Source organism: Papio anubis, chromosome 13 (assembly GCF_008728515.1).
Source record: "Papio anubis isolate 15944 chromosome 13, Panubis1.0, whole genome shotgun sequence".
In the NCBI taxonomy this organism is placed as follows: Eukaryota; Metazoa; Chordata; class Mammalia; order Primates; family Cercopithecidae; genus Papio; species Papio anubis.
The window spans coordinates 80,867,290-80,893,737 of NC_044988.1; the positions used below are offsets into that span (position 1 = coordinate 80,867,290).

Below are 26,448 nucleotides of genomic sequence, written 5' to 3' on the forward strand. Positions count from 1 at the left end.
CTTATGATCCACATCCGGTCACCTGGTTTTCTTCCTCTTTTTTAATCAAACACCCTTAAAAGCTGACTCTGGGCCAGGCGCGGTGGCTCATGCCTGTAATCCTAGCACTTTGGGAGGCTGAGGCGGGCGGATCACCAGAGGTCGGGGGTTGGAGACCAGCCTGACCAACATGGAGAAACCCCGTCTCTACTAAAAATTCAAAAGTAACCAGGTATGGTGGCACATGCCTGTAATCCCAGCTACTTGGGAGGCTGAGGCAGGAGAATCACTTGAACCCAGAAAGAAATAACCAATAAATGAAAAACAAAGTAAGATAATATAAATATGACCAAACATTCCAGTTATGATAATTAATATGAATGGCTTAAATTTAACTATTACAACACTGAGACTTTCAGATGGGTTAAGAATTAAATGCAAATAGCTGCGTTTTACAGAAACACACATAAAATGGACACAAAGGTTGAATATAAAGGAATAGGTTTAAGCGCAGGTTCTATCAAACTTACGGGATAAAAGCCCCTTATGGCTTTAATAGGATATTTGAAATTGGAATATTTAGAAATAATCCTGATTCATTTTGTAATTTTAGCATAATCCAAGCTTAGCTAAATTCCAGAACAAAAAGTAAACTTTAAACCAAATTCACTTGTGAATATAGATGCAAAAATTCTATTTTAAATGTTGTTAAGTCAATTCCAAAGGTATAAGCCCATAATATAGCGTACACAGGTAAAGATTATTCTGGAAATGTTACAATGGTTCGACATTGGAAAACTAATATAATTTATTCACTGAAACGTGAACCTGATAAATGTTGCAATGGCATTTGATAAAATTTAATATCTACTCCTATTTATTTACTTACTTAAACAAATTATTCTACAACTTCTGTGGTAGCCTCATATTTGTATTCCAAGCTCTTTTAGCACTGGAGACCAGTCCAAACCCCTGGCCATTGGTTGTAGCCCTGTACTCATCTGTACTCCATCTAACTTGTCCTCTAGGACCTAGGTCCTGAATCCTGCATCCCAGCTTTGGGCAAAGGATCAGTCAAGCCGCATCGCCTTCCCACTATGTAATAAATCCCTGCTGTGTCTGAGTTGTCGCCTACTCTATACACTCACCATCAGATTGGATCCCTTGAGCAGACATCTGCCTGAATTAGAGCCAATATTTCCTTGTCCTAGGTATTGCCAGGAGTTAGTTCCCAAGCCGTGGCCCCACTGCTCTGGGCTGAATGCCCATTTCTTTCTAGTACAACAGCCTTTGCAGTGGGGCCACGTGGGTGATGACTCTTAGTTGACTGATCTCAAGTCCCTTCTTCTATTGCTAAGGACAATCATGAAGAAAGAAGATTAAGCTGTAGCGATAGAATGTTCAGTAGAAAATATGAAAATGATTAATGCTGATAAACTCACTACTCTAGACAGAGGCCATTTCTGACTTGATTGTCTGCAATGTTATCAAATAACAATGTTCAGCTTATCTTTGGTCTAGTTTTCCCCATTCTTCCAATTTCTCAATCTCCAACTTCTAAAGAAGACCACTGGACTATAAATTCCCTGAGGCCAAGGAAGATCTGCTGTGTTCACTGTTGCATTCCCAGTGGGTTTAGAATAGAGGCTTGTTACTAGAGAAAGGCACTTACCTTGAGCTTTGCAATCTGCCCCACAACAGAGCCCACAGCTCCAGCTGCTGCACTAACCATCACTGTTTCTCCACCCTTCACACCACAGATTTCAAGTAGACCAAAGTAGGCAGTCAGGCTAAAGGAAGAAAATTAAGGATATATGAATAGAGTGGTTTCTTTCCTCTATAACTCATTTATATGTATCTTGAAGGCCTTCTTAATGGCCCAGTGCCATAGGTCTGAGTAAAAGACAAAAATACAGGAAATAAATATTGCCAGTCACTGTTGCTTTACTTCCTCCATCTCTACTCTCAGATAGGAATAAAAATGATGTGAACTAGGGAGGGAAGGGAGAGTTGGCCAAATTTCAGGGACAAAAGATAGATCATCTTTCTCAAACTTTGGGGATTCAAGAAGAGAGAGCTATGCATCATTCCCATATAAGTTCTATGGAGATGATGAGCTTCATGGGAGAAGCCCCTATGTTATCATGGTGACATAGCCACAGATAGCTACGATGTGTGATATTAGGCATGAGAGGGTCACAGGGAGCATCTGGAGCTTTCCATGGCTCCAAAGTGGTATGGAAGACCTTCCAGAATTTCTCCGTATTACTAAGTGAGATGTGAAAGTTGGCTTGCAGGAAAACAGCTACTGGACATACAAAGATGCAGCACTGGCAGTACTGATGGGGACTGGGTGAAGACACCACCACACCTCTTTGGATTGTGAGTTTGGAAGGTGATAGGATTGAAGACTTTCTTCACCACCAAAGTTTCCTCGTGTCTCCCTTCACCTCTTCTCCCCTACACCTGGCTCACAGTCCAGAGGGAATGATGGATAACAGAGGAGAATGGAGAGGAAGAGCCTTCATCCGTAGAGGGTGCAAGGCAGGCAGGAAACACCCAGAAGTGCTGGAATTGTTTAGTGCCCACTAATTTCATGGAAGACGGTATTCAGCATCCTCTACTTTCACAATGATGTCCTTGGCAGTGGCAATTTTGAGGAGTTCAAATTCTCAGGGAAATATGAATTTGGGGTACCTAGGGGTTGTGTTTGTTTAGAGGCTGATCATTTGATGGTATATATGTATTTCCATTTCATTCCTCAGAAAACCTTCAAAGTGTAAAAAAGGAAGGGGAAGGAAGGGTGGGAAGAAAGGAAGTAACTTTGAGCAGGAGACCAGCTTAAGACCAGTACAGATCGAGATCAAGAAGTTGTTGTTGTCCCTCTTCTACTGACACTGAACTTGTATTATCCTTGGAGCTTTGCAGCAACCCCAGGGAGAAGAAAAGAGAAATCCTGAGTTTTATATTTGAAATGATGTGAGAAATCACTGAATTCAACTGAGGTTTTCTCTTTTTACACCAGCCAAAATGAGGGGTTGAGATAGAAATGAAGTTCAGTAGTGGACAAGTTTAAGCTATATTTTTGCAGCCCTGGATCTGAATCAATAAAATCCGGACCCATTATAGTGATTGTTAAGGCACTTGCAGAATTTCAGACAAATTCATGTAAAGTTATTTCTGCATTAAAAAAAAAAAAAACAACTACATGTTGACATTAGTTAGCTTATACAGCCTCTGACTATATTTGGGGCCCATGAGAGGTTGGCATTGAATAGAATGCAGTGAGAGGCACAGGCACAGGCAGCACTTTTTCTGAGAATCCAAATATCTCCCTTAACACAATGTTTTTCAAAATGGCGGGGCAGCACCAGGTGTCTCAGAATCACCTGAATTGTTTTTTGTTTTTTTTTTTCTTTAGACAGAGTCTCGCCCTGTTGCCCAGGCTGGAGTGCAATGGCGTGATCTCTCCTCACTGCAACCTCTGACTTCCGGGTTCAAACGATTCTTCTGCCTCAGCTTCCCCAATAGCTGGGATTGCAGGCATGTACCATCACGCTCAGCTAATTTTTTGTGTCTTTAGTAGAGACGGGGTTTCACCATGTTAGCCAGGCTAGTCTCGAAGTCCTGACCTTGTGATCTGCCCGCCTGTGCCTCCCAAAGTGCTGGAATTACTGGTGTAGGCCACCGTACCCGGCTGAAATGTTTAACATTTAGATTCTCAGGCCTCACCCTAGACCCACTGATTCAGAAATAATCCAAATGTTAATAAGACTCTAGGTGATTCTTATGAATGCTAGCAATTCACAACTACTCCCTTTACAAAAAAAATTTTTTTGAGACAGGGTCTTGCGCTGTTGCCCAGGCTGGAGTGCAGTGGTGAAATCACAGCTCACTGCAGCCTAAACCTCTAGGGCTCAATGGATCCTCCCACCTCAACCTCCCAAGTAGCTGGGACTACAGGCACATACCACCACACCCAGCCAATTTCTGAAATTTTGTAAAGACAAGGTCTCACTATGTTGCCCAGGCTGGTTTCCAACTCCTTACCTAAGACGATCCTCCTGCCTCAGCCTCCCAAAGTGCTGGAATTACCAGCATGAGCCACCATACCTGGCTGGGATGGGTCAACTCTCAAGAATGCTAGCACTTCTGATATAGATTAAAAGAGAAGTTGAACTTTGAAATCTAGGGTGTCTTTTAGCTGTCCAGACTCCACAGATTTAACATTCCCCCAAAGTTTTGCATCTTTTCCTTCAATTAAGTTGGAAGAGCACATGTATTCATGTGTTTGCTCTCCAAACCACTGATTCTATTAAGTCCTTCTTAGTCCAAAGTACAACATTCATTTTCCCTCAAGAATTTCTTTACTTTTGGCTTTCTTCATCTTATCTCCATTTTACTTTATTTTATTTTATTTTATTTATAATTTTTTTTTATTATATTTTGAGATGGAATCTCGCTCTGTCACCCAGGCTGGAGTGCAGTGGTGCAATCTTGGCCCACTGCAATCTCCGCCTCCGGGGTTCAAGTGATTCTCCTGCCTCAGCCTCCTTAGTAGCAGAGATTACAGGTACATGCCACCATGCCTGGCTAATTTTTGTATTTTTAGTAGAGACATGTTGGTCTCTGCATGTTGGTCAGGCTGGTCTCGAACTCCTGACCTCGTGATCCGCCTGCCTCGGCTTCCGAAAGTGCTGGGATTACAGGCATGAGCCACCGTGCCCGTCCTCCATTTTATTTTAAAAGGAGATAATGTTTGGGAAAGGCTTTGTGTATCTTAGATCAGAATATCTAATTGAAAGCCTACTCTGGAAATATCTAGAAGGTATATTGGGAGAGGGGGATGCTGGTTGTCACAGGTGGAATAACTCAATCAGAAAGTATAACCTCTGCTTCTCTTTTGGGGTTAGGTGAACTGGCCCAGAAAACTCTGGCATTAGCAAAGAAGACCCATCCCATTGGTCAGTGACTCATAATGACAGGAATTCTCATTGAAAGGGTGATGTGTTGCCAAAGGATTCTTAGAAACGGGCATGTATGACTCCCCAGCTCAGTCACTGAGAACCACTGTTGATTGTTTAGAGTAAACGTGCATTAACATGCACTCCTTAGTGGCTTGGATCAGATGAATAAGAAATATACATGAGTGAATAAATCACCTTCTTTTTCAGGAGTCAGGATCTCCTAATATATTACAAATTACCTTCTCAACAACCAAAGTTTCCTCGTGTCTGCCTTCACCTCTCCTCCCCTACACCTCGTTCACAGTGCAGAGGGAAGGATGGGTGGGATAACAAAGGAAGAGGAAGAGCTCTCACCCGTAGAGGATACAGGGAAGGCAGGAAAGAACAAAAAGTGCTGCAATTGTTTAGTGTCCACTAATTGAATGTAAGAAGGTATTAATTTTAGCAAATATTAATTACTAAAATATTTGTTCATGCCAGGCATGGTGGGTCTAACTGAAATTTTGTATCCTTTGACCAACATCTCCCCAACCCTTCAGCCTCCCGACCCCTGGTAACCATCATTCTACTCTCTAATTCTATGAGTTCAACTTTTTTAGATTCCACATTTAAGTGAAATAATGTGGTATTTGCCTTTCTGTGCCTGGCTTATTTTCCTTAACATAAAGTCCTCCAATGGTGTCACAAATGACAAGATTTTCTTCTTTTTTTAAGGCTGAATAGTATTCCACTGTGTATATAGACCATGTTTTCTTTCTCCATTCACCCATTGATGGACACTTAGGTTGATCTTCCTGCTTAGTCCTGCCATCTTCTCTAATCAGCCCCTGAGCCTATCGTGCATCAAAGATCTTCCTGTTGACCAAGTTCTGAACAAACCATTTTGGAAAACCAGAGTGTCAGACATTCAAACAAATGGAATATATTCATGAAACTCACCCTGGCATGCCAACTGTCCCCAGAGCCAAAGACAGTGGTATTGTGTCTGGCCACTCTGTCAGCAGCTTTTCCAGATCTTTCCCATCAGAAATGGAGTGTGTTGTCCAGCCTGGAGAAGTCAGTACAATAGTTCCTTTTGGTAGGTCTGCATTTTTACTTTCCACAACTCTGAAAGATAAAGCACATTAAGACATTAAGGCATGGGACATGTCTTCCCTTTCAAGGAAGTCAGGATGCTGTGGGGTTAGTGTTGACAAAAGGGCACTGAGGTTGATATTCCACAACTGATAGTCCACCACCCCTCTCCATCTTAATTCTTAGCCATGCGGCATAGGGATCATCAGAGAACTCTCCAACTTACCCAGCCACTTGGTGGCTCATGAGTGAGGCCGCCTGTTGTTCTCACCCACTTCTCTTCCTTTTAAGCAAGAAGCCTCTGTCCTCTGGCTCAAGGTGACCTGGACACTAGCCTTCTCTTCTTCAGGTGTCGCTCTCTTTCCCTTGGCCTTCCACTCTCCAGAATCTTTGAGATTTTCCTCTCTACTCTCCCTTTCACTCAACATATAAGTATGCTCAACTCTGCCATCTTATAATCCTATCCCTCCCCTATCTCCTTGCTCCTTCATCTTCCTTTTTCAGCCCAACTTCTTCACTTTCCATTCATGTGCTAACCCACTGCAACCTGCCTTCTACCCCTACTACTCCATTAAGGTCGCAAGAACCTCCTGAGCACAAAATCCAGTGGATATTCCTTAATCATTGTCTGGTTTTACTTTTCCACTCTCTCCCCCACCGGTCTCTCTCTCTCTCTGTCTCTGTCTCTGTCTCTCTCTCTCTCTCTCTCTCTCTATATATATATATATATATACTTTTTTTTTTTTAAGATGGAGTCTTGCTCTTGTCGCCCAGGCTGAAGTGCAATGGTGTGATCTTGGCTCACTGCAACCTTCGCCTCCTGGGTTCAGGCAATTCTCCTGCTTCAGCCTCCTGAGTAGCTGGGATTATAGGCGCCTACCACCACACCAGGCTAATTTTTGTCGTTTTAGTAGGGATGGGGTTTCACCATGTTGGCCAGGCTAGTCTCGAAATCCTGACCTCAGGTGATCCACCTGCCTTGGCCTCCCAAAGTGCTGGGATTACAGGTGTGAGCCACTGCGCCCGGCCTACCCTTTTCCACTCTATTAACACAGGGTCACCCAAAAGTCTCCCCTCATTGGTTCCCAGGATACTAATGATCTCTGCTGGCTTTTTGCCTCCTCCTCTAAGCTGCACCCTTTCTGTCTCATTTACTGATTCCCTTTTCTTCATCCAATTCTTCATCCTTCTTTACCATCTTTCGTCCCCAGATCATAAAGTTATATAACACATATTTATTCTAGAAAATTTTAAACATATAAAATAAAAATATCAGTTCTAATCTCACAGCACAAAGACAACTGCTAACATTTGGGTGTATTTTATGTCAGTCTTAATGGTGAATTTTAAAATGTGTACTATACGTATTTTTTTATTTTTTATGTTTATTGTTTGAGACAGAGTCTTGCTCTGTCGTCTGGCTGGAATGCAATGGTGCCTTCTCGGCGTACTGCAACCTCTGACTCCCGAGTTCAAGCAATTCTCAGCCTCCCGAATAGCTGGGACTACAGGCGCCCGCCACCACGCCCAGTTAATATTTTGTATTTTTAGTAGACATGGGGTTTCACCATGTTAGCCAGGACGGTCTTGGTCTCCTGACCGTGTGATCCGCCTGCCTTGGCCTCCCAAAGTGCTGGGATTACAGGCGTGAGCCACCGTGGCCCTCCATTTTTTTTTTTTTTTCTTTTGAGACAAGAGTTTCAATCTATTGCCCAGGCTGGAGTGCAATGGTGTGATCTCAGCTCACTGCAACCTCCGCCTCCCAGGTTCAAGCAATTCTCCTGCCTTGGCCTCCTGAAATAGCTGGGATTACAGGCGACCACCACCACGCCCAGCTAATTTTTGTACTTTTAGTAGAGACCAGGTTTCACCATGTTGCCAAGGCTAATTTAGAACTCTTGACCTCAGGTGATCCACCCACCTCAGCCTCCCAAATTACTGACATTACAGGCGTGAGCCACTGTGTCCAGACTTTTTTGTATTTTTTTGTAGAGATGGGGTTTACCACGTTGCCCAGGGTGGTCTCAAACTCCCAGATCCACCCACCTCGGCCTCCTGAAGTGCTGGGATTATAGGAATGAGCCACTGCACTTGGCTCAATACTGTTTCCTTAGTCAGGATTTCTATAAATGGTATTACTAGGTCAGAGTATTAAAACGTTTGTAACTCTTGTTGCATATTGCCAAATTTCCAAATTCCTTTCTAGAAGGTTGTGCCAACTTCCCCTTCCACCATCTATGTATGAGTGTATCATCTCCATTACTATAATATTTTTAAAAATAGTTTGCTAATCCAGCAAGCCTAAATACATGTTCATTTATTTAATTGTTAGCAAGAAACGTATAAGACCTACATGAAGAAAACTGTTAATAGGATATAAGACAAAATGAATAAATGGAGAAGCATACCTTGTATTTGGAGAGAGAAATTGTAAAGATGTCAGTTTCCTCTAAATAGATCTGTAAGGTCATTGAAATCCCAGGAAATATCCATATAAGATTTCTACAAATGGTATTATAATAACTGGCTAGTCATTGAGACACACAATTTAAAAAAATAAAGAATGAGATGCTTGGTTTTTTTTAGAGACAGGGTTTTGCCATGTTTCCCAGGGTGGTCTCGAACTCTTGAATTCAAGCAATCCATCCACCTTGACCTCCCAAAGTGTTAGAATTACAGGTGTGAGCCACTGAACCTGGCCCCACTCATTATTCCAATATAAAAACTAAATGACTCAAAATTTTGTCGTAAAATTAAACTATAGTGGCGGGTAGCGGTGGCTCAAGCCTGTAATCCCAGCACTTTGGGAGGCCCGAGGCCCAGGCCCGGATGTAGTCAGAGATGAGACCATCCTGGTTAACCACGGTGAAACCCGTCTCTACTAAAATAACTTGGTGAGGTGGCGCCTGTAGTCCCAGCTTCTCGGAGGCAGAGCGGAGAATGGCGTAAACCGGCAGGCGGGCTTGCAGTGAGCTGAGATCCGGCCATTTACCTCCAGCCTGGGTGACAGAAGCGAGACTCCGCCTCAAGATGCAACTATAAAATACAGAAAAAATGAATAATTTTTTTTTTTTTTTTGAGACAGGGAGTCTTAACTCCTGCCAAAACTGGAATTCACAATAGTCGCGATCTCTGCTCACTGCAACCTCCACCTCCTTGGTTCAAGCGATTCTCCTGCCTCAGCTTCCCAAGTAGCTGGGATTACAAGCACCTACCACTGTGCCCAGCTAATTTGTGTATTTTTAGTGGAGACGGGGTTTTGCCATGTTAGCCAGGCTGGTTTTGAACTCCCGACCTCAGGTGATCCACCCGCCTTGGCCTCCCAAAGTGCTGGGATTACAAGCGTGAGCCAACGTGCTGGCCCACAATTTTTGAAATAATAATATATTAACAATAGTTGTCTTTAAGGTTCAGATGATGGGGGAACTTTCAATTCCCAAGATAAAAATTTTTGTTTTATTTAAATTTTTACAATAATCATGACCTGGATGAAATTTTTTTTTTCTTTTTTTTTTCTTTCTTTTTTTTTTTTTTTTTTTTGTGATTAAAAGTAAGGATGGCAAAGTGAAGCTGAAAAATGACAATTTCACATCCTTCACTCCTTTCCAGCTAGTCAGGAAGGGAACAAGATTTCCCAAGTTGATTCTAAGATCACATAGTGAGTGAACCACACAGGCTGAAGAAATTGTAGGAGTGATGGACAGAGACAGGACCCAGCAGGAGGTAAAGAGGAGACATATTTTCTAAGCTTTGGGACAAATGGAAATAATTACCTGGCCACTTGCTGCCCCATCATTCTATCACCTTCTTTCAATGTTTTGGCTAAAATTCTGAAAAAAAAAAAAAATTCCATCCTTAATACATAAGAGCATCGAGGGACTGTTTTGAGTTTCAAGTCAAATGAAAAACTGCTGGGTAAGTGTATGCGGCAATAAAACCCAGACAGATGAAGCGCTACAACTAGGTGAGATGCAGGAGGAAAGCTGTTAGAGGAGGTTCTGCTCTGTGACCTCAGATAAGCGCTCCGATTGGATTTTTTAATGAGTGAACACAAAAGTCTTACCGCCATGTTCAAGTAAAGATGAATTTCTACCAATGACTTAAAAAGTATAACCCAGGCACCACTAGGTGGTTATTACCCAAAACACTAGCTACACAAAAAGATGCCAATTAGCATTTTTAAACTGTATTTTCCACTTCAGATTTGAATCTTTATCAATGACCTATGAAAAAAATGTAAAAGAATGATGGCTATGTTATTTACCTGGGCAAAAAAATACTGAGGACTTAGTGGTCAATAAAGCCTTTTGATTTCCTCCCCTCCCTGAGTTGTTTGCTGAGTATATAAGTTTGAGTCAACTGCAGATTTACCTACATTAAAAGAGTACAGGTAAATGGAAGGCCAGAAAAGCTGATTTTAGTCTTAGCATCTTCCTCTATCCAAATTATTTGCCAGTAGTGAAATAGACAAATTTGGGTTTGGCTTCTTTTTTCTTTATGAGACAGGGTCTTACTCCGTTACCTAGGCTGGAGTGCAGTGGCACGATCTCAGCTAGCTGCAACCTCTGCCTCCCAGGCTCAAGTGATCTTTCTGCCTCATTCTCCTGAGTAGCTGGGACCATAGGCATGCGCCACCACGCCCAGCTAATTTTTTTGTATTTTTAGTAGAGACAGGGTTTTGCCATGTTGCCCAGGCTTTATTTTTTATTTTTTTCTTTTAAGGTTTTTCTTTCTTTCTTTCTTTTTCTTTTTCTTTCTTTCTTTTTCTTTTTCTCTGGAAGTAATTCCATTGAGCAGTGAAAGGCAAATTGTGCAGGGCAGATAGGAGATGGTTGGGACAAAGGAACCGAGGTGATCCCTCACTAAGCTACTTAGACCTTTGCCTGCAAAAGATGAACATGCATGAATCCCATCACTGTTACTGGCTGGGAGAAACAGAGGGAAAGTGACATGCTTTAAGTCAGTTGGATATTTTAAAAGATGAACTACTTCCAAATAGCATTTAACACAGCATTAGTGTTTTGAGGGGGGAAATAAATAATACCTCATGTAAGGATCCACGGTGAGGAACAAAGCTTCAAGCAGGACCTCTACAAAATAAAGCATACCATAGGCAATTAGAAACTCAAGGCCTGAGAGGAACAACAGACACTGAGCACCACTAGACAGGGGAGGGTGAGATCGGGACGAAGGTTGAGAAACTATCTATGAGTTAGCATGCTCTCTACCTGGGCAACAGGATCATTCGTACACCAAACCTCAGCCACATGCGATTTACCCGTATAACAAGCCTGCATATGTATCCCTCACACTAAAATAAAAGCTGAAGGAAAAAAACAGAACTCGAAAAACAGAACTCAAGGCCTGATGTCTTTGTTTGGCTTTTTTTTTTTTTTTTTGAGACGGAGTCTTGCTCTGTTGCCCAGGCTGGAGTGCAGTGGCTTGATCTCTGCACACTGCAACCTCCATCTCCCAGGTTCAAGTGATTCTCCTGTCTCAGCCTCCTGAGTAGCTGGGATTACAGGCGCCTGCCACCACAACTGGCTAAGTTTTGTATTTTTAGTGGAGACGGGATTTCACCGTGTTGGCCAGGCTGGTCTTGAACTTCCGACCTCAGGAGATCTGCCCACCTTGGCCTCCCAAAGCGCTGGGAGTACAGGCATGAGCCACCATGCCCAGCCTGTTTTTGGTCTTCTAAAAAAACACAGATAATACTTCTGCTTCAGGAATGTCTTCCTATCTGTGCTTCTATCGCAGAGACAAGAAGGGGTTCTCGTTTTTGGCCCAGCCTAGTTAATAATAACAATAATAATAATAATAATAATGATAATAATAATAATAATAATGCTATTTACTCAGCACTCATTCCATGCTTTACATGAATTATGTCATTTGATATTCAACAAATATTGCTTCCATTTTATTTAAGGTTAGGTTAAGTAACTTGGCCAAGGCCACATTTAAACCATTATGTTCCAGTGCTCACCATGTGGTTTCACCACCAGCCCCAGTTAGTGTTAGAGAACATGCATTTTGCTGGAGTGACTCTCATGTACACATTCTTTGGAATTTTGAATTTGAGTCATGGCCATCACAGCTTAGATGGGACTGATCACTTTGCCATGCTACTTAATGGCATCACCTTTTCTCAAAAGCTTACCTACCTGTAAACACTCCTTAGAGACTCCTCTTATAGTCTGAACTCTTCATATAGCTACTGGGCAGTGCTTACCTCACTGCCATCATCAGGTTCATGAGGATACAGAGGACATCCTCCCCATAGTCTGGTCAAAGCCAGGAAGAGTAATGCACTCAAGCATGAATTTCAATTATCAATGAAAGCAGGGGAATCCTGCCACGTGACATCGAGGCTTCACACAGAAAACCCTGGAAAGGTCTATGTGGCATTTGCAAAATGGCCACAAATAAGTCCCACCCTTGTGTGCTGGTCTCCTTGCCATTTTTCCCATCAAGAAATCTATTTTCTGCCTTTCAAATCTGAGCTGGTTTTGTGATTTGCTTTCACCGTGGGATATTAGCAAATGTGGCACAAGTAGAGGCTTGAAAAGCGCTTGCACAGCGGGGCGTGGTGGCTCACACCTTTAATCCCAGCACTTTGGGATGTCGAGGCGGGTTAATCATCTGAGGGCAGGAGTTCAAGACCAGCCTGGCAAAGATGGGGAAACACCATCTCTCCTAAAAATACAAACATTAAGGCCAGGCACTGTGGCTCACGCCTGTAATTCCAGCGCTTTGGGAGGCAGAGGCAGGTGGATCACCTGAAGTCGGGAGTTCGAGACCAGCCTGGCCAACATGGTGAAACTCTGTCTCTACTAAAAATACAAAAAAAAAAAAAAATAAGCTGGATGTGTTGATGGGTGCCTGTAATCCCAGCTACTCAGGAGGCTGAGGCAGGAGAATCACTTGGACTTGGGAGGCAGAGGTTGCAATGAGCCAAGATCATGCCAATGTACTCCGACCTGGGCAACACAGCAAGACTCTGTCTCAAAAAAAAGAAAAAAAAAGTGCTTGCACATTGGAGCTTGCCAATGTTCTTACCACTATAAGAAAAGAGCTCAAACTAGCCTACTAGAAAGGCCACATAGATGAGAACTAAGGCATGCACCCCAACAGAAAGCCTGCTAACCAGCAGACATGTGAGCAAGGCCCATCCTAAATTCACCATTTATCCCAGATGAGACCTAAGAAGAACCACCCAGCTTAACTCAGCCCAGATTGCCAACCCAAAGATTTGTGAACTAATACACCTTATTGCTTAAAGTCACTAGACTTTGAGGTAGTTTGCTATGTAGCAAAAGCTAACTGATACAGTCCCTTCCAACTCTGAAATATTTTTAGTATGGCTTACCTCCATTTTTTAAGGGTGGTAGCTCAGCTGTCTTCAACTCAAAGTCACTATTAGTAGGATGGCCAACAAAGTGCTTCTTCAGGGTCCATATCTTAGTACGAACCATCCTGAAGCTCCTAGAACACAGTAAATATGCAGTCAACTGCCATGCATTCTAACAGTTCCCTCACCATCAAACTGAGCCCAGATAGCACAACTACAATATCCTCAAATCCCATCATTATCAGATAACGTCATCCACATTCATTTAATATTTACTATGTTTCTGGTGCTGTGCTAAGCACTTCATACAGATTACCTCATTTTATCCTTATAACTTCACTATAAGAAAGACATTAGTATCATTGCCAGTGTACGGATGAGGAAACTGAGGTTTAAAGAAATCTTCAAGACAAGGAAAAAATAGAAATCAGCAAAGAAATTCTTCCCAGCCACTGCTAGGCTGGAGTTTCTTTATGGCCCTGAACAGTTACGGGGAGTGCGAATATTCCACTCCGTTTCTCATTTCACATGGAGTGAATTCTAAGAAAAAGCATCAAACACAAAGAACCCAATAGAAAGAAGTCCATGCACCTCTTTCAGAAAGAAAGAGCCAGGCATTTCAAGGCAGTCTCAGACCTCCCGAAAACCACCGGGGGGCGCCGCTGCTCCGCTCCATTTTCAGGTGCGGTTTTTTTGTTTGTTTGTTTTCATTTATTATTATTTTTTTAAATACTTTTCTCTCTCTTTCTTGTAGAGAGGAGCCACACTGTGTTGCCTAGGCGATCCGCCCGCCTCCACCTCCCAAAGTGCTGGGATTCCAGGTGTGAGCCACTTGAACTCAGCCATTGGATGCGAATTTTCTTTGGCCCAGGAGGGATTTGAGTTTAAACTCCACACCAAACCGATTTTGAGCTTAAACTCAACACCAAAGCAAGGGAAGATGATGAAAGCTGCCCCGAGCTGGGGGTTCAGGACGTTCTGCTTGGACTGAACTCGGCCGAATCACTTGGGACCCGCGCCTTCCCGCGTGTGCATCCGCTACAAACAAGCCAGTATCAAAACATTCTGGAGCTGCCGCTGACCTCCCCAGCTCCCCACAGGTGCCGCGGGGAGGGGACACGGGTGGCCGGGAGCCAGGGTGGCGGTCCGATCTGCAGCCCGGGGTTGTTCCTTCTTGTTTTTTCTTTTTTAATAAAGACTTTTTTTTTCTTTCTTTTTTCTTTTTTCTTTCTTTTTTTTTTTTTTGGTGACGGAGTCTCGCTCTGTCGCCCAGGCTGGAGTGCAATGGCGCCATCTCAGCTCATTGCAACCTCCGCCTCCCGGGTTCAAGGGATTCTCCTGCCTCAGCCTCCTGAGTGGCTGGGATTACAGGCGCCCGCCACCACGCCCGGTTAATTTTTGTATTTTTAGTAGAGACGGGGTTTCCCCATGTTGGCCAGACTGGTCTAGAACCCCTGAGCTCTAATGATCCGCCTCGACCTCCTAAAGTGCTGGGATTACAGGCGTGAGCCACCGCGCCCGATCCTAAGTATGACTTTAATGATGAGACATTTGAAGTTTGCTCTTAGTTATTTTGAAATACACATTATTGGCTCTAGTCACCCTGCAGTGCAACAGATCTCAGAACCTACTCCTCTCGTCTCTGAACTTTGTACCCTTTGACCAACAAGTTCCCATTCACCCGCGAACCCGCTCCCAGCCTCTGGCAACCATCATTCTAGTCGTTACTTCTACGAGTTGAACTTTTTAAGTGTTCACACATCTTTGTCCGTTTTTCCTAGAAAGCAACCGCTGGACATTCCAAACTCGCTACAAGTCCAGAAGCCCTTCTGGAAAGGGTCTGGCCCCAGAGGGGCGAGGTCCCGGGAAGGTCTCGTCCGGCCTTTGCCCGCTCGCCCTTTGCTCCCACCCCCGCCGCCCGCCACTCGTCACCCACCGCCTGCGTGCCCATTCCCAAATCCCCACCCCTATCTTCTTCTACCCTCGCCGAGTTGTGCGGTCCCACAAGTTCCCTGGCCAGCCCCTTGCCGGGTGCAGGCAGCTGCCGGGTGTCCGGGATTGTAACCAAGCTTCCCTCCTGCGCGCGTCTCCAAACTCTCCAAGGAAGTGCAGGGCCGGGAGGCGTCCGGACATCGGCTCCCAAGATCCTCGGAGTGCAAGACCCAGCGGTCATTTCGGCGTAAGGGGAGGAGGGCTAAGCCCAAACCTCCTCCACTGGTGCGTCTAGAAACTGGCAGGAAGAAAGCAAGGGGGTTAAGGGAGGGAGAAAAGCGAAGGAAAGAAAACAGGAGGTCTACTTACAGGAGCCTGAGGGTTCCACTGCCTGGGAAAGGCGGCTGGGACTGCGCGGCCGGGCGCCCGAGGACCGCTTTATGACAGGTCCCAGGAGAGGGTGGGGCCACTCCAAGGCGGGGCTGCTTCTGGAGGGTGAGAGCCCCGCCCCGAAAAATCTCAGGAGGAAAACCAGGGTCCGGGGAATCTGAGTGCGTTTGTGTGTGTGTGTGCGCGCATATGTGTGTGTGTGTGTGTGCATATGCGCGCGTGCGTGTGCATGTGTGTATGTGTTTGTGTGTGTAGGGACGTTGGGGACTTCTGATAGTAAAACCCCTAACAGAGCTTTGTCCAGGTGACACTGGACCTGCGCCTGGGGTCCTAATTTGGAGCCCTGCGGAAATACGCCCCGTGGGGGAACGAGCCGAAGGGTGCCCGGCAGGCCAGAAGGGGCCAAAGGCAGGGCCTGGGGCGACCGCAGCCCTAATCAGCCCCCAGTGCTGGTTCCGATTCCCGGGCTCCTGCAAGGAGTGCAAGCTTTCGCCCAGGGCTGGGGTGCAGACACTCTGCCTGTCCGTCCCCAGTACACCGGCTGAACACCTACTCGCCTTCCAGGAGCCAATTCAAGGTCACCTCTAGGAACCCTTGCCAGACGCCCCCAGGCAGGAGTGAGCGTTCTTGCCACTGAGGCACCCCACACATCACATCCTAGCAAACATCAGGCCTTGACCCGGCCTCTGCAAGGAGAGGTGGTATCAGGCAGGGGTTGAACGTGAAGCTAAGTGGTTGGTATTAGACGGCTGCAGGTTCGAAGCCTGCGCCTGCCACTTACTAGTTGTGTAGCTTTCAAAGACTTACTTACATTCTCTTTGCCTCACTCAGTTCAGCCATCAGCAAGATGGGGATAAGAACAATGCCTAACTCCCAGTCATTATGAAGATTCAATGTCTTTAATGTATTTACTTAATTTTAATTATTTTGAGGTCTGGCTCTGTCACCCAGGCTGGAGTGCAGTGGTGGGTATCACAGCTCATTGCAGCCTTGAACTCCTGGGCTCAAGTGATCCTCCTTCAGCCTCCCTAGAAGCTGGGATTACAGGCCCACCACCACACCGGGCTCACTGTCTCTCCTTGTGAGGGTACCTGTCATATTGGATTAGAGCCCCACTTGTCAGCCTCAGTTTAGCTTAATCACGTCTTCCAAGGCCTTGTCTTCAAATACTGTCAAATGGATTAGAGCTCACTAATATGGCCTCATTTAACCGTAATTACCTCTTGAGAGGCCCTATCTCCAAATACAGTTACATTGTGAGTACTGGTACTTGGGGACTTCAACACATGAAATTGGGGAAGACACAGTCCAACCCATAACAGTGTGTGGACCAAGTGTGGTGGATGCATACCATGGGATATATGCAGCATCGGAAGCACTGGGATCGATGTACATAAAGCGACTTGGATGGACCCTAAAAACAAAATACTGAGAGTTGAATTCTTCATACTCATCAGAGTTTGTTGCATTTTATCCCCACTGGGCTGCCAAATTCTTTCTTTCTCACTCACTCTCTCTCCCTTATTAATTTATGTAACTTAAAATAAAACAAAACAAAATTCCATTCCCAGGCTGGGTTCTTTGGCTTACGACTGTAATCCTAGCACTTTGGGAATCCAAGGCAAGAGGACCACTTGAGGCCAAGCATTCAAGACTTGCCTGGGCAGCATAGCTTGAACCTGGGAGGTGGAGGCTGCAGCGAGCTGCGATTGTGGCACTGCACACTAGCCTAGGTGTCTAAGTGAGATCCAGTCTCCAAAAACAAAAAACAACAACAACAACAAAATAACTCCGTTCCCTGCTTTTCTTCTCCTACTGTAGGTAACTACTGTGATTTGTTTGATGTGCATAGAGTTTTGTGGTTTTTTTCCCCATGTTCTTACATAATGTGCACTGTGGGCATATACTTTTAATGTATAGAAACAGTATTGAGTTACATATCTCATTCTGCTTGGTTTTTTTTGTTTTTTCTTTTAAAATATCTTGTTATAGAATCACTCTGTTTCTTTTGGATATTAGAAGTGTTAATAAAATTGCAGGCATAAAAAGTCTTTGTAAAGTAAGAATAACAGAAAAAAAGTGCCAGAAACACAGAGTGGCTCACATATTTACTCACTTGTCATTAAATAGAAGATGTCGATAATACTTGGCAGCACCAGAACAAATAAAATCTCTTTCCCAATTATTGACTCAGTCAGTCTTAAAGGCTGCAGTTTGTCAAGTCATGGTGATCAAGTTAATCATGACTGTTACATAATCACACACAGAGTCAGAATATGGAATAAAGGATCAAGGAAAAAGATTTTTCTTGGCTTTTCCCTGAGACAAAACTCTATTCAATTCAGTTCTCTGATCTTAGGTTTCAATGAGTTCTGATCTAACTGTGGAGGGAACAGTTCACTTAAAACAATAAAGTAATAACAAACAAGTAAATTAAAAATGCTTTTTATCAAATAATTCAGACAATACAGATGTGTACAATATAAAAAGCAAAAGTCATTGTTATCCGTTTGGAGGAAATTTCTTCTGGATCTTTCTTGTACTTTAAAAAGAGACAGACTTAGTTGGGGGTGGTTGCTCGCGCCTACAACCCCAGCACTTTGGGAGTCCGAGGCAGGCGGATCACTTGATGTCAGGAGTTCGAGACCAGCCTGGCCAACATGATGAAACCCCATCTTGACAAAAATACAAAAATTAGCTGGGCATGGTGGCACGCACCTGTAATCCCAGCTCCTCAGGAGGCTGAGGCTGAAGAATCACTTGAACACAGGAGGTGGAAGTTGCAGTGAGGCAAGATCATGTCACTGCACTCCAACTTGGGTGACAGAGCAACACTCTCTCAAAAACGAACAAACAAACAAACAAAAACAGACAGACTTGTCCCCCACTTTCTTCTCTACAACTTCCATTTCATTGGTCAGGTGGGATAATGCTGGAGAAATAATGATAACAACAAAGAGTAATATTTTTCTCCTAATTGTAGGAATTCCTGAATATAGATGGGACACTGCATTTGGGGAGAGATTGATTATCCTCTCTGCACAGCACAGAGGAGATGCAACCTTGCACTAGAGTAGCCCTTGGTATCCCGTATTTGTAGTCCTTATGACCACCCAAGGAAGGGTGATGTTATGGGAACAACAGGTTCGTATGCCCACTGCATAGTAATAGACCTATTACACTAAGACAGCGGGGATGCAGCAAAGAAAGAGTTTAATGATCTGGGGCACCCAGCAGGAAGTGGAAGGAAACCCTCAAATCCATCTCCCAAAGTTCTGGCCTGGGGCTTTAAGAGGATTGTGAGTGAGGAGTTGGAAAACCAGGGTTGCTGGTGGGTTGGGTCAAGGGGATAAAATCATCATAAATTGGAAACTATCGTTGGTGAGGTAGCCCCTCGGGGAGTCCTTCAGGTCAGCTGCATCAGTGGTTTCATCTGTATGCAGGACCTGAAGGAATATCTCAAAGTGAAAACAACATTTCATAATGTTCGAGTTGTTATTTAAAGAGCAGTTAAGGGAAACTATAATCTTGTATCCAGGTCTAGTGATTCTAGGAAAATAGGCATCAAACTGTGAGGAAGCAGATTGGAGAGCGTGCTGACTTAATGATGAATGCTGGACATGCTACCAGATTGGTTTCTTTTTGTTTCTCCTTCCCTCCTTCCCTGATTAATTTTATGTATTTTTTGAGATGGAGTCTTGCTCTGTCTCCCAGGCTGGGATGCAGTGTCATGATCTCAGCTCACTGCAACCTCCACCTCCCTGGTTCAAGCAATTCTCCTGTCTCAGCCTCCCGAGTAGCTGGAACTACTGGCACATGCCACCACGCCTGGCTAATTTTTGTATTTTTAGTAGAGACAAAGTTTCACCAATTGGTCAGGCTGGTTGTGAACTCCTGACCTTAGGTGATCTATCAGCCTCAGCCTCCGAAAATGCTGGGATTACAGGCATGAGCCACTGTGCCTGGCCTACATTTATAAAGTTTATAGGGGCAGTTTCAGAAGCACATATTACCATCGTCTTCCTTGAAGCCTCAGGAAACTGAAATTCTGAGAAGTAAAACAACATAGACAAGATTGCATAGGTAGTCAGTAGCAGGGTTGAGATTTGAATCTTATTCCATGTCAAAGTCCTACACTTTTCTCTGTTCCATTCATGTCGATTGCCCAATTCTGTCGCTCTTGGGGGTGCCACTATGCCGCAGACCTATTGGACTGAACAAAGGGGGCAAAAGTGGTAATAAAATACAAGAGACAAAAGAGTATATTTGGAAGAAGGGGTCAGGGGGCACCTTGCCTCTACTGGACAAGGGCCCTGAGCTTTACACAGTCTTCCCTATTTATTAGACAAAAGAGATAGCAAGAAATGGATGTGATTGTCAGATAATTGTCACTTGGCCGTTTGGTTCACAGCAGGCTTGCGAGACTGCATCCTTTGAACCATAGGCGTTAATTTTCTCAGTAGATAACTTCAAGGAGCCTGGCACCAGGGAGTGATGGCCCTCAGCAAACATTTTGGAGTCAGGGGAGTGTGAGTTTGCCCGCAGCCTACATTCATGCTAAACAGTTTGCTGTTTGCTCATATAGCCTCCAGCAGAATACTGAGTTGGTCACTTCCCATGGGCCTTCTGCTCCCTGCATATCCCCCTTTTTGTTTATGTATTAATTGAAAGAATGTAAGGCCTGGCTGGGCAGCTCTCATTCTCCAAATGGCAGTTAATCCGATTTTACAGAAAACATAGCATTACAACCGTGTCATGACTCTGGTCAGCCTTCTCTCTATCTTTGCATTCAGTCTCAGCTGGTTCATAGGTTGTACCGGAGGGACCGTGCCCATGGTTGGCCACTCTGGGTTCTTGCAATCTCCTGTTCCTGTTCCATGTTCGCATGCATCTTGAGGGCACCCATGCAGTTTGTCCATCTCCTGTAAACACACAAGCACACCCTCTTCCCCTGTCAGTAAATCCACTGGACATTTCACTGTCCTTCTTTTGAGGATTTCCATAACACTTTCGGATAAAATTTTCTCTTTTCCTCTAACACTTGCCAATATCTTTCTGCTGGAGTCTTACCATCCATACTGTAATGTCTAAGGTTCTTGCCTAGCCACGCCAAAGAATTGTGTGGCGACTGACCACGGCAAGTGATAGAGACACAGACCTAGAGAGAGAAAAAGCTGTAGGCTTTATTGAGCAGAGTGAAAGTACAAAGCTTCCATAGCGTGGAAGGGGTCCCAAACGGGTAGCCAGAGTTAGATTACGTAATTGCCTTTTAAACTCTTTAAGGCGGGAAATAAGCGTGGCGAGAAGATGTTACCAGAGCGAGAAACAAAGGCAATTAGCCATTTATGACATGTCTTAGATCTTGAGGAAAACCGGACTTGCAAATTAAGTTTTATCTATTTCATGACCTTGCAGCAGCATGGCAAAAGAGACACGATCTTACAGGACTTCACAAAGTATGTTCACAAGGAATTGGAATTGGGAGGATAGATAACATCTGCTGGTCATGGGAAAAGGGACAGTTAACATTCTTTTTAACTTCAGTTTCGGGGGATGGGGAAGGGAGGGAGGGAGAGATGTTGCGGGAAGTCAGGGACCCTGAATGGAGGGACTGGCTGGAGCCGTGGCAGAGGAACATAAATTGTGAAGATTTCTTTTTAATATGGACATTTATCAGTTCCCAAATAATACTTTTATGATTTCTTACACCTGTCTTACTTTAATCTCTTAATCCCGTTATCTTCATAAGCTGAGAATGTACATCACCTCAGGACCACTGTGATAATTGTGTTAACTGTAGAAATTGATTGTAAAACATGTGTGTTTGAACAATATGAAACCAGGGCACCTTGAAAAAGAACAGAATAACAGTGATTTTAGGGAACAAGGGAAGACAACCATAAGGTCTGCAGGGTTGGGCAAAAAGAGCCATATTTTTCTTCTTGCAGAGAGCCTAGAAACAGATGTGCAAGTAGGGAAGATATCACTAAATTCGTTTCCTAGCAAGGAATATTAATATTAATACCCTGGGAAAGGAATGCATTCCTAGGGGGAGGTCTATAAACGGCCACTCTGGGAATGTCTGTCTCATGTGGTTGAGATAAGGACTGAGATATGCCCTGGTCTCCCGCAGTACCCTCAGGCTTACTAGGGTGGGGAAAATCCCAACCCCGGTAAATTTGTGGTCAGACCAGTTCTCTACTCTCGAACCGTTTTCTGTTGTTTAATGTGTTTATTATGACAATATGTGCACTGCTGAACATACACCCTTATCAGTAGTTCTGCTTTTTGCCCTTTGAAGCATGTGATGTGCTCCCTGTTCTTACAGCCCCTCCCGTTTTGAAACCCTTAATAAAAAACTTGGTGGTTTGAGGCTCAGGTGGGCATCACGGTCCTACTGATATGTGATGTCACCCCCGGCGGCCCAGCTGTAAAATTCCTGTCTTTGCACTCTATTTATTTCTCAGCTGGCCCACACTTATGGAAAATAGAAGGAACCTACGTTGAAATACTGGGGGCAGGTTCCCCTGATGGAGAGAGGGAGAGAACAGTACAGGGAAACATCCAGTAAAATCTTTGCTGTTCATAGCTTTCTTGGGGAAGAAAACACATGCACAAATCCTGGTGCTAGGAATATTTTAAGCGTATACTTTCAATATTATTCATCCAGGACCAAAGCAAGCCCTGATGCAGGAAATGAGTGAGTTTCACAGCTTTCTAAGCCCCTACTCGACCCAGGAAGCCCAGCTGGCACCTCCTCTCAGTCCCCCCTCTAAACAAGACACCCCAACTGCTGTTGGGAACTGGGCAGCGGTTGTTCTGGCTACTTCCTGCTGGTTAGGGGTGAAGAAGGGGCTCTGCAGTTGTGGTGTCCTCCAGAGGGAACTTTCTAGGCCAGTCAAGGGACCAGTGGGTCAATCTAGGGTTCCTCAGTAGAAGCCATGAGATGAGCTAATTTGAGGTTCTATTTGTAAGACTATTTGTAGCTTGATGGCCTCAATTCTGGAGGCAACAAATTTGACAAGGAGGTTAAAAATGCAAGGATTAAAGGTGAGTAATAGTAGGATGGCTGTCACAGGGCCTAGAAAGGGAAGGAGCTAAGGTATCTATTGGTTAAACTTGTTTCAGGGTCCTGAGTGTTCAAGCTCCATTTTCCTACTTTTTATCAGTTTTTTTTTTTTTAATTTCTTTGACATTTTCAGTAATGATTCTTGACTGGTTAACAAAATAGCAACATTCTTATGTTAAGAGGCAGGTTCCTCCTTTTTCAGCTGTTAATATGTTTAGGGCTCTTCAGTTTTGGAGAACTACTGCAGCTAGAGAATTAAGATGGCTTTGTAGAGTCCCTAGGGAGTGGGCAACTCATTCTATGTCATCATTTAATTTTTGTGATAATTTATAATAGAACTGGGTGGGGGAGGTTATACCTCCAATTCAAGTCCTAAGTCCACCTAGTAATCTGGCTCCTACAATAAAAGGGACAATAAGGGCTCATGTGTGGTGGGATTGGGGTATAAGGAGACTTTGTAACTCTTTTTCACTATATATGGACATGGGAGGTGCTAGAAAGGAGAGAAAGATAGTTCTTTTGGAGTGCCATTTAGGCATTGATAGACTGTGTTATCACAAATGAAAATGATGCCTGAAGTTAAACAGGTGAAACCTGAGGTTACTGATATCCAGGACTGACATCAGGAGGTGTTCTTATTGAGACTCAAGCTGAAGTTTATCCATGTGAGATTTGAGGCCTGTGTGGCTGGTACCTTGGGGGACCGATTAATTTGGGTGTGTTTAGGAGTGGGGTGGATAAATTCTACTGTCTGGGGACAGGGACTGGGACATATGGTTGAAAATGCAAGGGGAGATACATCTAAGAGTTGGTTGGGTTCCTAGGAGAGGCCACTTTTATTCCTCTAAGGGTGGTGTTAAACAGCCTCTTGAGACAAGAATGAGAGTTAAGGGTTTCTTGTACCCTGGAACGGTCTAATTTCTTGTATGGACTGGGAGTACTGGAGAGCTGGACTACGTTTTTAATCATGTGTTGGATAGGCCATTCTTTAGTACCATCTTGGATGCCTCTTCTGTCAGACATACCTACATGGGTATGATATGTCTGACAAGCACTGGCCCCCGATTTCTCAGGGTGGTCAGCATGGATCATTTTTCCTTGGTGATATGTATGGCTATTGTGAGAGCAGAGAGAAGCAGTTTTATAACATTTTTTTCTCATGTAAGTATATACGGCAAAAGATACGGGTGCTCGGAAGGGGCTACCCAATCTCTAAGAGTTTCTAAGAGAAGCCAGTTGACTCTTCAAGGGGAAGCATACTGACATGGGATGTCTGTTGTAGCTGGAGAAAGGGACATAAGTAGGAAGAGGGTGGCTGAAACCTGAGAGGAGTCATGACATGTTGTAGATGGAACAGTTGTAGGAAACAGTAGGGAAAAAGGAGTAAATTGCTATTAGAAGGAAGGACAATAGAAGAAAGGTTGATGTGAGTGAGATTTTTGTACCAGCTGGAACTACAGTATATAATCCTACTGCAAATAATATAGTTAGTATACTGCTTAATAATGTAATGAAACAGTAGAAGGAGTCTATTAAAGGGAGCAAGGAGAGATGTCAAAGATCATGTAGGTTTTCTATTTATCCACCTTTAGGTAGGGAGAAATTTCTCTACAGGATAAACTGCAAGGAGTCTTTTTGGTCTGAGGTGTTTTCTTCCAAAATAGAAGACGCAGGTCCTCTGGCAGCTGACAGGCTGGTCTGGCTGACCTTGTGTCTCTTGAGTTGATGATCCTGTAAGCTCTTCAGGAGGTGTCCAAGGTTTAACACGGGTGTGGTGTCCAAGGTTTAACATGGGTGTGGTGAATCCAGGATTCCACCCTTGCCATTTTAACTGCAGTGGGGGTAGGAGATTAAAACTGAGAATGCCATGTCCAGGAGGAAGTCCACTTCCTGGCCTTCAATGGTCAGACTTACTTGGGGCACTGTGAGGGTGATGGCATGAGCTGGCGCTTGCCCCGGGCCCCCTCAATCCTATTGCTGAAACATATGGTTGGGTGCATCTGGTCTAGAGGGCCTTTGTCCTCTGGGGCAGTGTGCCTTTCAGTGACTACCTTGGCATATTAGACACGGGTGAGGTGGCGGTTTGTTTCTTGTTGGACAATCTTTCTTAAAGTGTCCTTGCAAACCACACTGATAACAAGCCCTCATAGGCAATTGGCCTGCTCTTCTTTTGGTTCCTTCTGAGGCACCAAGGTCTGCCATGACTAAGGCTGCAGCCTTTCTCTTTGTGGGGAACAGGTCCCCAAATCTGGTCAAAAACTGGCTCCAAAACTGGCCATAAACAAAATTTCTGCAGCACTGTGGCATGCTTTTGATGGCCAAGACACCCACACTGAAGGTTGTTGGTTTACTGGAATGAGGGCAAGGAACATTTGGCCCAACCAGGGCAGAAAACCGCTTAAAGGCATTCCTGAACCACTAACAATAGCATGAGCGATCTGCATCTTAAGGACATGTTCCTGCTACAGATAACTAGCCAGACCCATCCCTTTATTTTGGCCCATCCTTTTATTTCCTGTAAGGAATACTTTTAGATAATCTACAGTCTATAGAAACAATGCTTACCACTGGCTTGCTGTCCATAAATACGTGGGTAAAACTCTGTTCGAGGCTCTCAGCTCTGAAGGCTGTGAGACCCTTGATTTCCCACTCCACATGCTATATTTCTGTGTGTGTCTTTAATTCCTCTAGCGCCCTGGGTTAGGGTCTCCACGACCCAGCTGGTCTCGGCACTCTTATCTCGCTTTTCCCTTTTGGCCTGTTCTTCTTGGTCACTGTTATAGAACACCAAGGTTGCTAGGTTTAATAATGTCTCCAAATTTTGTTTTGGGCCTAAGGCAGACTTTGAGAGTATTCTCCTAATGTCAGTTGCTGATTGGGTGATAAATTTATCTTTTAAAATAAGTTACCCTTTTATAGAATCTGGAGTTAAGGAGATGTGCTTTCTTGGGGCCTCCCTTGACCTTCCTGAAAAGCAGAGGGGTTTTCCTCTTTTCTTTGCATAATTGTGGATAGCACTGTGTAGTTCATAGACTTTTTCCTCGTCTCCTTCAACCCTTCTAAAATGCAAGTTAGCAAATACCTGTGGCTCTAATCTCCATGGTCTGAGCCAGTATCCCAATGAGGGTCTACAGTGGGGACCGCCTGTTGCCCTGTGGGAAAATTTTCCCTCTCCTCCAGGGCTATTTGATCATTTACCTGGCTAAGGTACCAGGTAAATTGCCTAAATTGCCAGGCTGCTGCTAAAGTTGCTTCCTTATCAGTAGGACTTAAGGTCTGATCAAGAGATAAAATGATATCTCTCCATGTGAGACTTAAGGGCTGCCCCAATCCTTGCAGGACATATATATAGTTATCAGGATCATCTGAGAATTTCCCTAAATCTGCCTTTATTTGTTTTAAATCTGAGAGTGAGACGGGGGCATGGAAATCATACTGCTTATAAGGGACATAGTTTGGGTTGCTTAGCTCGTGGAGTTTATGTTCTCTTTCCAGGGTGCCTTTAACACTTCAGTGGGGCTGGATGGAGGAGAGTCAGTGGGGGAGGAGAGTGGGTCTGAGGGAAGAGGCAGTGAGTATGGAGGCAATTGTGGGCCTCTGTCATTTGGGCAAAGCTTGCAGGCTTGGCACAGGGCAATATTGTCAGGAAGGGCAAAGAAAATCTGTACATAAGGGACTTCACTCCA

The 26,448-nt window shown here is 44.2% G+C and overlaps 1 protein-coding gene across 1 annotated transcript in view; it reads right to left on the reverse strand.

The window, feature by feature from the left end:
• LOC101004980 (prostaglandin reductase 1) overlaps positions 1-15,927 on the reverse strand; it is a 33,104-nt gene extending 17,177 nt beyond the window's left edge. Inside the window, exons 1-6 of the mRNA XM_003911369.4 lie at positions 15,673-15,927; positions 13,390-13,505; positions 11,065-11,110; positions 9,794-9,850; positions 5,886-6,053; positions 1,652-1,769 (exon numbers count right to left, since the gene is read on the reverse strand). Of these exons, the coding sequence (XP_003911418.1) occupies positions 1,652-1,769; positions 5,886-6,053; positions 9,794-9,850; positions 11,065-11,110; positions 13,390-13,495 (495 nt within the window). The 5' untranslated portion in view covers positions 13,496-13,505; positions 15,673-15,927. The remainder of the gene's footprint in view (positions 1-1,651; positions 1,770-5,885; positions 6,054-9,793; positions 9,851-11,064; positions 11,111-13,389; positions 13,506-15,672) is intronic.
• Between the last annotated feature and the right edge of the window lie 10,521 nt (positions 15,928-26,448).